At 33.5% G+C, this 15,042-nt stretch overlaps 1 protein-coding gene across 2 annotated transcripts; it reads left to right on the forward strand.

Annotated features, from left to right (window-relative positions):
• Nucleotides 1–2,600: 2,600 nt before the first annotated feature.
• LOC147399937 (small ribosomal subunit protein uS8-like) lies at nucleotides 2,601–6,922 on the forward strand. Of its 2 annotated transcripts, XM_086445510.1 has the most exons (5): nucleotides 2,718–2,753; nucleotides 5,651–5,762; nucleotides 5,851–6,001; nucleotides 6,106–6,266; nucleotides 6,655–6,922. In XM_086445510.1, the coding sequence occupies exons 3-5, from the start codon at nucleotides 5,869–5,871 to the stop codon at nucleotides 6,751–6,753; spliced, it is 393 nt and encodes a 130-aa protein (XP_086301636.1). In that variant the 5' UTR covers nucleotides 2,718–2,753; nucleotides 5,651–5,762; nucleotides 5,851–5,868; the 3' UTR covers nucleotides 6,754–6,922. The 2 variants fall into 2 exon arrangements, with proteins under 2 accessions (XP_086301635.1, XP_086301636.1); XM_086445509.1 differs by lacking the exon at nucleotides 5,651–5,762 and having other exon boundaries at nucleotides 2,601–2,753.
• Nucleotides 6,923–15,042: the final 8,120 nt, after the last annotated feature.

A 15,042-nucleotide genomic window follows, 5' to 3' on the forward strand; every position in this document is an offset into this window, starting at 1 on the left:
AGTGATTTTATAAATAATAACTAACCTTCATTGTGAAAAGTATGGGTACAATTTGGTCCGGTTCAAACCGAGAACTAAACCAAATCGAGAACTTTGGATTGGTTTGGTTTCAATTTATAATGAACTTCGGTTTGGTTCCAGATCAACAAAATAGAGAATTGACCAATTTGATTTGGTTATTGGTCCATGCCTTGTATAGAATTAAACCAAACCGAGAACCGAATCCTTATATTAATAAAATTATAAATAAATATTATTAATTTATTAAATAAACTATACCTATTTTTATGGATAAATTAATTATTTTTTTATGGATAGGTTAATGCCATTTTTTTTATGGATGGGTTAATGATTTTCTTTAATTGATAGTTTTTTTTTTCTTTTAATGGATAAATTAATGACTCATTATTGAGATTTCATATTCATATTTATTTATTTTCATTAAAAATATGTTCATTCAATTAGGTTTTAAAGATATTGGCAACCCATAGAATCGAACCAAATCGAACCGAACCAAATCAACCTTAGCTTCGTTCAGGTTAGTTTGGTTCTATGATAATTTGGTTTGGTTCCGATCCTCATTTAATGGAATTGACCTAGGTTGGTTCGATTCTGATTTAGTCCTAGATCGAACCAAGTTGCACCCCGATTGAAAAAGGATTGAGTGATATTTATAGTTTTATTAACCAAGAAATAAAAAAAAGATATTTGAAATGTCTAGATCATTGTGAAGATTTTGAAAATCTATCTAATCATTAAATATTACTACATACATGGAACAACTCCCTTCTACAAAAGGAAATTTCTTTTTTTGGTAAGTTTCTAGACCGCAAAATGACTATTTTGCCCATATTTGTTAAATAATTGTCTAAATGGAAGAATATGAATTTTAAATATTTGGCTATTTGGGGAGATTTGCATATCCAGAAAAAAAATAAAAATTTGAGAAGATTTCAAATATTTAATTGACGAGTAAAAATTGATTTGTATTGCATGTTTTTGTATCAATACTTTCATTAGCGGATACTATTGCGTGGCATGTGCAAACCCACATATATTAAAAAGTTAGGATTTATGTAAGTTTTTAGTACAAATTTCACTTCAACCTTTTTTAGGAAAATTACTTAAAGAACTCTGGTGGAGGGATTTTTTTCTAAAAAGTCCCTAAGTTTTGGGTAGTCTCTTAATAGCTCGTTTAGTAAAATTTTCATTTCTTAACAGTCCATGGACCTCATTTCTCACATTTCTCACGATTGAATGCCCTAATTGTTTGAACTCAACGTTTCGATAAAAAAAAAATTAGATTTTTGGCATCTCAATCAAATTTTAGAGGCTTTATTCCGTCGGAAATGATTTAAGAAGGAAGAAGACGTTATTTTCGGGTTTTTCAAACATTATGCAAATGTATATGTAAAAAATTAGGATTTTTCATTTTTTTTCTTAGTTTTTGGATGAAAATCGAAAATGGGTGGGTTTTACTAGTGGTGAACTCAACAATAAATTGTGGTGAGTTTAACAATAAAAATTGTGAACTTGATAATAAATACAAAACGCTGAGTTCGACAATAAATATAAAAAGAGGTGAGTTTGCCAATAATGAGGGACCATTAAGAAATTAAAAGTTTACTAAATGTCCTATCAAACTACCACCCTAAACTTAGGGATTATTTAGAAATAAATCCCTCCGCCAAGATCCTTTAAGTAATTTTCCCTTTTTATTTTTATTATACTGATCACGAGAGATATTTTTTTCTCAGAGATTTTTTCTTCATAATGTTCACAGGGCCTCCACTGTATACCATGTCAACCCTAATGACATCAGTTTTGTAAATTGAGGATTTTATTCAATACATGCGGGATCATGTAATTGGTGAACTATGAGCAAAATATTTTCCTAATCATGATGTTAGATCATTACTAGTTTTTATTTATTTATAGCTGGAGCTTTTGGACTTATGTCCAACTAGGGAGACCAAATGAGCCAAGGCACATGGGTCTCTCCCCCAGGCATGTGCAACACCCACCCACACACACACACACACCAGTTAAGTGAGGGAGCGCCCTCACGGGTGGTCCCGAGGAAATATTACTCAGATTGGGTGTCAAACACACAAACTACAAACTCTCACCGCTTATTAGATCCGAAATTGTCATTAAGTCACCCCTAGGGGCGGAGTCATGATTTTTTTTTTTTAGAGGGGCAAACTATAGTTAATGGTACGCTTGAAGATAAATAGTTTTGTTGAGAAATTCAGAGGTTTTTTTTGTTAGATATTGAAGAAAAAGGATATTTAGGTCATTTTCAATTTGGATATGAGAGAAAGTCTGATCAAGAGGCAATTTCATTATCAAGAAATTGAAGAGGGGAGGGGGGAGTGGGGTATTAATTGGAAATAAGAGGTATCTCAAAGTTTTGTGGGTCAAGTACTCCAATTGCCTCCTTATTAGCTCGGGCCTGACCACCCCCTCGGGTTTAGACTAGTTTAGATTATTAATGGTCTAAAATGTTATCTATATCATACTACTTAGTAGAAAAAGAAAACAAATCAATTTTATCAAGCCCAATCCAAAGAGTGTCCGAGCACACTTTGGGTTGGGCCAAGCTTAACCAGTTTAGCCCAAGAAGGACTTAGGGGCATGGATTGACCCGATCCGATAACATGCCATCAGCTGCCCTTTTAAAGCTAAAACCCTAGTTTTCGCTCTCCCTCTCCACTGTCAAAGTAGAGCGTCGGCTACAAATCTGCTTCCAGGTACACTTCTCAGCCATCCAATTAGAAAATCTTACAGGCCTCACATTTCTGTCTTGGATACAATCTGTTTTAAGCTATCTGAATCTCTGGAACTTTTTTTTTTTTTTTTTTATCTATTAAATACATATTGCCTTATTTATCTAATTAAAAAAAAAAAAGGATTGTAAAACATATGTTCATCGAATCGTTTGATGTCTGTTTCTTAAGTTTTAATTTTCGATTTGAGGATTAAAATCGGTTGATTAGTATGATTCTTGGGCTGGGATCCGCCATAAAGGTGTTGGACCTAATGTTGGTAGGGATCCGATGATAAACTGGTTTTTAGAAACTTCGGAAAGAATAAATGGAGAAATTTCAGAACATGATTGGAGCTTACATAGGAGATGAAGATGTTGAGATTGATGAGTAGAAAGTGCCATCTAGCTTAGTTGGTAAAGTCTATAGGTTTTGATATCATAGACCTTGGTTCAAAACTCGCCCTCACTAGAGTTATTCATCTCATTAAAAACAGACTTATCCGGTGGCAATACCAAAAAATTTAACTATATATATATATATATATATTATATATATATATATTATATATATATATATAAATAAACACATTTGTGGGAATCTTACAATAGTCCGAAAGTGAATAGACCATGGTAGAAAGAAGTGTACTATTTCAGAATGTTTCGTTCAAGGCATTTCGGTTTCAGTTGAGACCAAAGCAAAACATTCAATGTTTCTTTGAGATTGTCTTGGTTTTTCTCCTGATCAAAGCATTACCTTGAGATGCGATTTTAAACCTTGGAATAGACAATGGGAAGTCAATGAAAAAGAATGTTTTGGTGCAAATTGAGTGTTCTAAAAGGGTAGGAAAGAGAAAGAAGAAATGGAAACAATTCAAAACATGAGTGGAATTTACATATTTATGGATTTTGTGTAGTAGATATGACGAGCAAAAAGCCTTGAAGCCAAAATCATAGACTAGCACATTGGGGAATTTTGCATTAGTGTGAAATGGAATAGATATAGGAAGGTCGATTGAGATGGGTTGGACTTGTACAATGAAGTCTATGGTGCAAATTGAGGGTTCTAAAGGAGTAGGAGGAAGTCCAAAATTTAAGTGGGATGGATTAGTAAGATATAAACTCTTAAGACATATATGCTTAAGAGAGTGGAATAGTAAAATTGGATTCATGTTGTTGATGAACAAGTAGTCGTGATAAGGTGAAGATATGATGATGATAATAACGAAAAGCCTTTTCAAACACATGAATCGCAATATCGAAACAATCATATCTTTACCTGGATTGGTTGGAAGAAATTTCCTGGGTAAGTCTAAGTCTGCAAGATTTTAAGGCAAATTCATTGTTCTTTGATCTTGATTCATGGATGCACTTTCACTTTTGTGGTGACTGTTATCCAAACCCTTATTACAATGTGTGAACATATTTCTCATGAATTTTGATGATTTGAACAATTATTTTCCATAGAAGTGCATCTCTTGCAGCTTTCCAATTTTGTTTTCACCTATTCGTTTATTTATTCTACATTGGTGAATGATCCTTTTGATATTGTCATGTGCTAGTGGATGTGGATCTGAATACCAATCCCTTGAAACACCTAGAATTTGATTATTTTAAATACTTAGATTTGACTGGTGGTTTTAGCTCTAGATGGAAAGAGGATATTTGTGAAAGACTTTTTATTTATTTATTGATTTGTAAGCTTATTTTCGATGAGATCAGTAACTCGGTGATGATAATAATTGAATCAGCTATATGGTATTATCATTGGTAGATATTATTAACAAAGCTAGCTAACACCTTCACAAATTTTTTTGGTATTGCCACTGGATAACGTCTGTTTTTAATGAGACCAGTAACTCAAGTGATGGAGGGCTTTAAACGCAGGTCTATGATATCATCACCCATAGACTTTACCAACTAAACTAGTTGGCACTTTCGTAGGAATAGACTTAAGTGGTCAATTAGGGAATGAAAGAAGAGGTTATGACGTAGTTTATTGAGAAAGGTTTTGGAGAAAGAAATGATATGGGAATTGTAAAACTTGAATATGTGATGGCATATGATTTTGTAATAGCAAAAGAGAGGGAAGATCATTTAGTTACACTTTTAAGAGCATAGCCAATAAAAGCAAGATAAGCTTTTTCTATTTAGGAGAAATGAACGTCCAATATGCTAATATTATATGGTTACCCAGAAGAGAGCCTAACTCCCACACCATAGGCTAATGGTTTTAGATGTTTACATTAAAATATGGAAGTGAGGGGGTGGACATATGAGATGTCGAACAATAAGGTGATGAAACTTCAAAGGAGAAAAGACATTGGCTTTTGCAAAATAAATTAACGAAGAAATGTGGATCTTTGAGGCAGATACCATAGTGATTTGGTATGAAGTAGCTGAAGGCATTAATAGAGTCGTGAAAGAGTCCCTCGGGAGGTCTATGAGTAAAATCACACAGATAAGAAACTTGGTAATGAAATGCTGGTGTCCAAGAGGTCATTAGAGGAAAAAAGATGAATTACAAGTTGTTGTAAAAACTAGAACTGAAGAAAACTTAGTATCGGGAATATGATTATCCATACAACCTGTTGGGTACTAAAGATGTTGAGAAAGATTTTTACAAGTTGGCATGAATTAAGGAAATGAAAATAGAGATTTAAATAGGTGCATTAGATGAAAGAGTATCAGTAAGAAAGTAGAGATTAGAGAAAGGGGTAGTTACTGAGGGAAATTGTTGGATTGAAGATTCTACATGTATGTTGCATTTCTAGTTACTAAAGTTATTTAACTTCTAAGCGAAAGAACTTGGTTGGTTGTATACATGTTACGATAGCAGTCCTCTAAAGGTTTTTAATGGTTGATTTGAATATTTAACAATAGGAACATAATGGGCATCGATTAGATGGATCAACGGACGACCTAGAAGTTGTGTTGTTTGGTTCAACCTTTTTTGCATCATCATGCCAGGATCTTAGACGAGCCTTAAATCCATGTATCTTTTCCCCTTTTCCTCATTTCCCCAAATGATTCAACATTAAACATTTTGGATTTTACATTTGATATCTTTCTCCATTCTGCAGTAGCAAGCTTTATCGAGGATGGTTAGAATCAGTGTCTTGAACGATGCTCTTAAAAGCATGTATAATGCTGAGAAGCGAGGGAAGCGTCAGGTCATGATAAGACCATCCTCAAAAGTGATCATTAAGTTCCTCCTTGTCATGCAGAAGCATGGTTTGCACCCTTTACATTTGCCCCTATATTTTCTTTCCTTTTTTTCGAAAAATATTTATTTGGGATTGTATGTTCTCTTTATTGTTTCTTTTCCCTCTCTGCAGGTTATATTGGGGAGTTTGAGTACATTGATGATCATAGGTCAGGCAAAATTGTGGTTGAATTGAACGGCAGACTTAACAAGTGTGGGGTCATTAGTCCTCGTTTTGATGTCGGCGTCAAGGAGATCGAGCCCTGGACTGCACGGTTACTTCCCTCAAGACAGGTTAGCGTAGTTCTGCAGTTATATTTTTTAATTTTTAGAAATATGAGGTGGCTAGGCCTTCATTATGATCATACATGAATGAACATTTTGATTATTTCAGTCAAAGAGACCCTTTTTAAAAAAAAATCAACGACGTAGGATTTATCCTCACAATCTTACCATTTCCTGAACTTTTTGTTCAAGAAAAAGTTGTAAGATAAGATGGTTGTTGTAATCTGGCAATTTTTGTCTACAAATTCTCCAAAGTGGTGGTATTATTAAATGTTGAGGCCAATGTCCCCTCCATCATGATTGACCATATCTAAGGTCTACCCTAAAGACATTATTGATATCTCACTGTGAGTAATTTATATGGTTTCTTATGATAATGTATGGAAATAATATGCAGTTTGGGTATATTGTGCTGACAACTTCTGCGGGCATCATGGATCACGAAGAGGCTAGACGAAAGAATGTTGGTGGTAAAGTACTTGGTTTCTTTTACTAGGCAAAGATTTTCTTGTTGAGGATGGATTTGAATTTCTCAGGTTACTATTGAGTAGTTTTTTGTTGCATTTCCCAACTTTTTTCTTGGTATTACTCTTGTGTTTACAGTGTTGAGGTGTGATTTTTTCTTTGATTTTGAGCATCAATGGAGATACCTTAGTCACTGAGAATTCTTAGGCAATTCGTAACATTTATCCTTGGAAACATTGCATAGTTGGGTTATTTTGCTCTTAATTCCTTATTCCTACCTATTAATGTGTGCGTAATCATCCCTCTGGAACCTGCCTACCCCAAATGCCCAACTTATCCTCAACCGATCAAATAGATGACCATGTTTTTTGGTGTACCACATGGACTGCAAATGGACTCTTGGAATGATTTTGACAAGTTCCTGCATGATTTATGAGCCTATTTTGGATCAAATTCTAGGTCAGTCATGGGCAGTGTTGTTAAATGCGATCGCATAGGATCATTATGCAATCACATATGTTAATTTTTTTATTAGTAAATTGCATATGCCCTGTCATATGCAATTTAGTGATTCTGGATCATTATGTGATGGCATATGCGATCACATAATGTACAATGCGATGGCATATTTTACTCCAATGGTAAAAACATTGACTGTTGGAGCGTTAAATTTAATTTTTTTAAAATCCATTTTCTCCTACAAATACCCTATTCCTGCATCATTTTAAACTATTTCTTTCTCTTTCATTCACATAGACTCTCTTCAAATCTTATTTTTCAAAATATTGAGCTTATGTATTCTAACATAAGATCATGGTATCTAGTGATCAAACTATTAAAGTGGAGTCCATTTTAAGTACCCAAAACTAGAACGTGATAATTAAAGTAGTCACATTCTTATCATGAAATAGTTTATACATTATTGACTATTTGGCTTATTATTTTTTTCGTTCTTGATACTAAATGATTAGACATAATCAATTTTATTCAATTTTGAAAAGGAAATCTATCAAAATGTATTGTTTTGTTCTAGGTCTGTTTTAATTTTCTAAATTTTTTAATTTTATTGTAAAACTTTTTTTTTTCCCTTAAATTTATTTATTTTTTGAAATAAAAATTAGTCTGTGCAATATGCTACCACATATAGCATATGCTAGTTGATAACATTGGTCGTGGGTTGGTGTCTGTATGTAAGTGGGCAAGAAGGCTCATTAATGCTCGGCTCAATCCTTCTTTGGAGAACTTTTAGTGCCACACCCACTTTTACTTATAACATTCCACTCATAATTCAATAGATGTCTTAAGGATGGTTTCAAATCTCGTTATTTCCTCCATCGAGTTGTGTTTGGACGAGTCTTTTCGGTTAAGGATCTTCAACTTCTAAATAAAACCCTTGATTTTGTTTTTCTTGGACCAATCATTTTCAATCTCATTTGAGTAAAAAATTTTAAATCTTAACGTCAACCCCATGTTTCTTTCTACTTCAAATCTTCCAAGTTTGAAAGGATTAATCGATGGAATTTTGGGTTGAAAAATCTAGAGTTCTATACAAAGGGCCAAGGATGAATATGTTATGCTAATTTATCATACTTGAGCTTAAGTTGCAGAGCTTGAAGCTGACTAGTTTTTAGGAAAGAAAAATCAGGGATTTTTGGCTGGTGAAGACCATGACATTTTATTTTTGTCTTTTTCATTAGACTCAGGTCAAGTGAGGCATGGCATAGTTTCAAACTCAAAGCACAGTGCTATCTCTAATATTTACAAAAAATTTCTTGATCACCCTTTTTCTTTCCAAAGTTTTTTTTTTTTTTTTTCAATAAATGCATTCTTATCTTCTTTTATCTCGCCCAATATTTGATTATATGTATAGTTCGCGAACTTGATCGAGTTCAAACTATACAGTTATGGGTCTAAGGGATTTAAGAGAAAAAAGAGAGACAAGGTGCCAAATAAAAGGAGATTTTCTAGGTTTCTTTAAAAAAAATTAAGAGAGACATTTGGTGTCCAATTATTCCTCTATGAAATTCTTCCCGAAACAAATCTCTAATACTACATAAATGTTTGATGAATAATGCTGAAGTGGCCTCAGGATGGAACCTCAAATCGCACTTCTTGACGTGAAAGTGGTTCATAGATGCTTTTTCACATCAAGAAGTGCGATATGAGATTCCAGCTTAAGGTCACTCTAGCACGACTCATGTTAGATTGGTTGCATCTGTGGTTGGCGGTCCAGTCCGATTGCTCTTCATGGTGCAAGAATTGGTTGCGTCAAGGCCTTAGCATTGGTTTGAGGAGTGATTTTTGGCTTACAGAAGTTCTCCTTGCGCGATGATGTGATTGGTGGATCGCGGATTTTGTGTGTAAGAAAAGTCTCCTCGTTTGAGTCTAATATTTTCCAATATACTGCTGAGATGGGAAGAAAAATATTTATAATCCCTAGAGATTCAGGTTTTCAGAGGAAGATTCTTTTCTTGCCTAATTAGTTTTCAAAATGAATCGTGATAATCTGACTTACCCACATGGCATACTCTATCGACAAGATCTACACTCCTTGAGATATATAATTGTACTTTTTTTCTTTGGGGAAATGCAATTCACTATCCCAAGGAGTGCAGATCTACGACTCCGAACGTGTCCATTGAGTATGCCACCTGGATAAGTAAGATTATCACTGACTCTTTCAAAATAGAGCACAAAGTAGGAAAATAAAAAGGGAAAATTACTTAGTGCACCCTCTTGAGGGATTTCTTTCTAAGGCCTTGATAGCATGTTGCAAATAATTTTTTAATATCAGTTTTATATGTACTTGGTCAGACATTGCAAATTATTTGCATTGGAAAAACATTTGCATGGATGACCTAAATTCTTAAGAAATTTCAGCAAATGTATTATTGTGAAAAAAGTATCGTAAATTACTCAAAAAAACCCCTTATTAAGATAATTAATCAAATTATAAAATACTTAGTCCAACAATATCCTCGTAAAATACCGTTCCTCTAAGATACATTAAATTGCAAAATGAAATTATAAAAATACCCCTTATAAAAGAAAATTTTAAATTATTAAAATGATTTTCAATACTTATTGCAATAACATGCATGTGAATTCACAAAATTGCATTTTATCAGAATATTTACTTGCATATGAAAATTACAAAAATACCCATCATCAATTTTATTATAAAAATATCCCTCATCATGGAGGTACTTTTGTAAATTCATATGCATGTTATTGTAACAAGTACTAAAAAGTATTTTGTAATTTAAATAATTTTTTTGATGATGGGTATTCTATAGTTCCAATAGGTTGGTTACTGCATCTTTTTCTAGGGATATTTTTGTAAATTCTTGTGTTGATGTAGTAAGTATTGAGGGTATATTTGTAATTTGAATAATTTTTTTGATAAGGTTGGATTAAGTTAAAATTATTAGCACATTTTATTTTAAAAACATGTCACAAATTTTTTTTATTGCAAAAAATATAAATAAATAAATAAAAATTCTCAAGAGATTTCCCAATCGTCGTCAATCTTTCATTGCAAATCATTTGCAAATGATTTGTAGTGTATCAAGCTACGCCTAAATCCCTTCTAATTTTACCATATGATAATTTGGAGGTACATTTAGTAATTTTTTTCTTAAGGCCACCTAAACCCCCTTTCAATTGGTGAAATTGGTGGTTCAAATTGTGGAGATCGACCTCTCTTTTCTAATCATGGAGATCACCTTTTACAATTATCAATATCAAAGATTATAAATCATTGAACCTAACATTCAAATTGTCAAGATCAACAATTTGACTATTGACCTCGATAATTGAGTTTGCAATTTTATCAAGATGAGGGGGCATTAAGAAAGAAAGATTTTACTAACTGGGGTTCTTACGATACTGCCCCAAGACTCACTAGGCTGCAACCAGGACAGGTCGGAGGGTAAACCCCAAGTGTTAAAACCCTTGGTTCACAAATCCAAGCTCAACTTGAGCTTGAGCTTCTAAAATCGGCTTGAACTCAAGTTAACCCAAGTTAGATAATTTTAAGTGAGTTGGGTGGGTTGGGCTTGTTGAAAAATTGTAAATAGGACTGCAACTTGGGTGGACTAACTCAAACTCAACTCGATTGATGGGCGAGCCTGGAGTGAGTTATGTAAAAAACAAGTTGAACCCAAGTTAAAATATCTCAACCCAACCTCAATTCGGGTTGAGCTCGAGTTGAGGGATCAAGCAACCCGACTCAACCCAAACCTATGCTTATATACTAATATACAATTATTTTATAGTAATTATATATATATATATATATTTGGTTAACTTTTATTATTCCATCTTATTATTATAGCTTGTGGATAATTGTATATTATTAATGTGGGCTTTGATTAAGTATGTTTTGTCTAAATATTCTTTCAATGATGGATTTGGAGGTTGTATGTGATTTTATTTATCAGTGATTTTGTTTTTTATGTTATATATTTTTTTAAAGATATGAAATTTATTTATTGATTAAAATGAAATTATGAATATTCAACGAGTCAACTGGTCCAAAATGACTTAACTTGAGTTAACCTGATTTTAGAAGATCAAGCTTGGGTTAGAGAGTAAAAGCCCAATGGTCAGGTTGAATTGAGCTCGGGTTAAGGGTTCTACCACTTGGCTTGAGTCTAAGTCCACCCTCTAACTTCTAGCCCGCCCCGTCCAGGTTGTGACCCCAATCCTAAATTCATTGTCATTAGTAAATAAATTGTACATCCTAAACAAGAAATACAACATCGAATACAAAATCATTAGTAAATAAAATCACATTCAACTTCTAAATCCATATTGAAAGAATATTTAGACAAATCATACTAAACCAAAGCACACATTAATAATATTTAATTTTATATAAGCCATAATATGATAATAATAAGATAAAATATTAAAAATAAAAAAATAAAAAAAAATTCATATGTAGCAATGGTCTGAAATAGAAGGAATCATAGATATAAGAAACAAATAATTAAAAAAAACTAAAAAACTTTAAAGATAAATAAAAAAATATATAACTAATATGAAAATATTTACATATTAAGTATATAGCATCGGGTTTGGATTGAGTTGGGTTGTCTAAACCCTCAACATGAGCTCAATTTAAATTGAGGTCGGCTTGAGATATTCTAATTAAAACTCAACTCATCTTCAACATAACTTAGCCCAGGCGCACCTATCAATCGGGTTGAGCCCAGATTGAATTCGTGCCAGCCCTTCCAAGTGTAAATAATTTTTCCAAATGAAAAAGTAATGAAGAGGACTCGGAACTTTTTAAGGTGTTATCGGCAAGGAAATTATTCCATTACGCACGACGAGCGAACCTTGAAGATATCGTCATTGTCCTCTTAAAGTAAGAAAAACTTACTGAAACACCACCATTAAAGGACGATTTAAGATCTCTTATAAAAGAAGGATCGAAGAGCTGAAGAAAGAGATGGGGTTCATGTCAACGACCTCTCCCACCTTTTGTTTGTTGGAGAGAATGGCTTCGCTATTGATCTATATTTATGGTGAAATGTCGATCTTTATGCCTTGCTGAGCAAGTAAGACTTTCCCATTAAAATAAACCAACAATGAAAGAAAACAAATACGACTTTCCCATTAAATTATGTTCATAGAAAAACTTTTGACCCAACCACATTGGGGGTATGCATGCTATAATTATTAGACAGCTGCTATTGACACCCCAACTTTTACTTATTAGACTCCAATTTCTTAAATTATTTAAGACTTGCCAATTAAAGATTAAAACACACTCTTTAATCATTACAAAGGTTTGGTCCAAATCAAGCTCCAAAAAAATAAGATTTGGTCCAAATTATAATATCAAAATTACATAACATTATAATACTCATTCAAACAATTTCAGTAGTTGTTTACAATTATGATTAGGCTCATATGAAATCCCAAATCCGAAAAATAGAAATCTAAAAAAATAAAAAATAAAAATAATAAGAAGTAAGAGCTTTTATTGGTACTCCAACTTTTACTTATTCTTAATCATTCACTTATTTTCTTTGGTTTTAATTAGAGTGTAATAAGTAAAAGTTGGGATGCCAATAACAACTCTCCATTATTAAGGGTCTTGTTAGGTTAGGCACACATTAAAGTGCATTACATACACTTTAGAAATTGGATTTTGTACCAAAAATGCCCTTAATTTTTTTTTTTTCAAAGTTACCTTCAGATGCTTATTCCCAAATGTATTTGCAATTGTAGCAATCGGATCCTCAATCAAGGCTTGCATTTTGCAATTCCTTTCCTTTGATTCGCACTGATCTAGTGGTACTAGGATTGGAGTCACCAACTCTCATTTGGTCCAGGTGTGAATGGTCACCCATATAAAGTTCAATTAAAATATGTGATTTGCATAAAATTGACTATGGTCTAATTTGAGTTCAAAGAAATTGGGTAAGTGACTTGGTCGAGAGTTAGGGAAGGTTTTCACACCCTGACTCACATGCTTTCGCGGTTACTTGAATTTGCCACGAATTAAGTTGAGTATTCTTGGATTGGTCTTGCATTTGGATTCAATGAGAATTTTGATAGTTTTGATGTGTCATTAAGATTGATCAAGTGGGACCCTAGATATCAAGATCATTTAGTACACAAGGACTTTCGACTCATGCACTAGCACTAGGGGTGCAACTTGGTCCCGTTCAAACCGATAACTTTGGGGTGGTTTGGTTTGGTTTGGAACAAGTTGCGGTTCGGTTCTGGGTTACGAAAATGAAGAACTGATTAATTTGGTTCAATTCTCGGATCAAGCTTGTATAGAACTGAACTAATACGAGAATCGAACCCCTATGCAATAAATAATAATAATAATAATAATAATAATAATAATACTAATAATAATAATAATAATAATAAAAATAATAATAATTATTATTATATTAAGAGTTAGAACATAGATTAGTGATCTTTTATGAATAAACTAATGACTTTTTATGAATAGATTTGTGATTTATTGTATGAAATTTTAGGTTTGTCTTTTCATTAAAAAATATTACTTACAATTTATAGGATATTGACAATCCGTAGAATCGAATCGAACCTAAACAAACTGATTTTAATTTGGTTTGGGTTGGTTTGGTTCCAATGGAATTTGGTCCAGTTATATTCTTATTTAGTGGAACTGACAGATGTCGATTCAGTTCCAATTTGACCTCAAACCGAACCAAATTGCACCCCTAACTAGCACTGCCTTTCATCCTTGCATATTTGAATGATCAAAGAGCCTTGATTATCTCAGACAACTTGACGTGGTTCGATTTGGGGTCCTACTTTTTCATTCATCTTTCCTTGATCGATTGTCAGTGTACAATTTATCTCATTGAGACTCAAATGGTATCCAACTCGCTAAAGATCTGAGGGTTTTGAGCACATGCATCAACATTGCCTTCTATCACTCAAGCAATTGATGAGTTTAGAATCATTTTCCACTGAGTCACAACTCAATTAAATGTGGGCCGACAAGGATTTTGGAAAGTTTTGGTGAAATTTTGCCTTTACTAAACACAAACACATCTCAATGGGTTTTTCTTTGTTTTTTTTTTTTTATAAAGAATAATGATGAATGTATGCGGCCTTGGTATGCAGTTGGATACGTAGCTGATGTGGCAAGGGCACATAATTGCACATCCTTCTCTTGTATTTCTCGATGAAAACAATCTATGGTTTTGTGCCCATGCCATATCAACCGCGTACCCAACCATGAACCAAGACCACGATCACCAGGGGTGGAACCATGATTTTCTTGTAGTGGGGGCAAACTATGATTAGTTGTAAAGTTGAAGAACTTGAAGATGAATGGTTTTAAGGAGAAATTCAGAGGTTTTTAATTAAAAGTTAAAGAAAAGGATATTTAGGTCATTTTCATTTAGTATTTGAGAAGGCCCGGTCAAGGGGTAATGTCGTTAACAAAAAAAATATTGAAGGGAGGGGCAAAAATTGGAGGGAGGTGAGGGTGTAGGGGCAAATGGGGAGAGAGGTGAGGGAGTGGGAACAAATGGGGCATGTAATTAGTTGAAAATATAGGGGTGTCTCAAAGTTGTGTGGGGAGGGGGCAATTGCCCCCACCAGCGCCTTACTAGCTTCGCCCGTCGATCACGACTCTTTTTTTAACAATGTTTATAGGGCATAATTCACCCCTTCAATGCTTACTACCACGTCTCTGTTCACCGGAGGTAAAGATACAGAAGTGACCACCGGTAACCGGAGACACGTTGGTCACAGGCCTGGGCCAAAATAGTGAGTGAAAATTACATTTTTACCCCTCTTCTTTTAATAAAAA

The sequence above is a fragment of the Akebia trifoliata genome, chromosome 6 (assembly GCF_017979445.1).
Source record: "Akebia trifoliata isolate Shusen 1 chromosome 6, ASM1797944v1, whole genome shotgun sequence".
In the NCBI taxonomy this organism is placed as follows: domain Eukaryota; kingdom Viridiplantae; phylum Streptophyta; class Magnoliopsida; order Ranunculales; family Lardizabalaceae; genus Akebia; species Akebia trifoliata.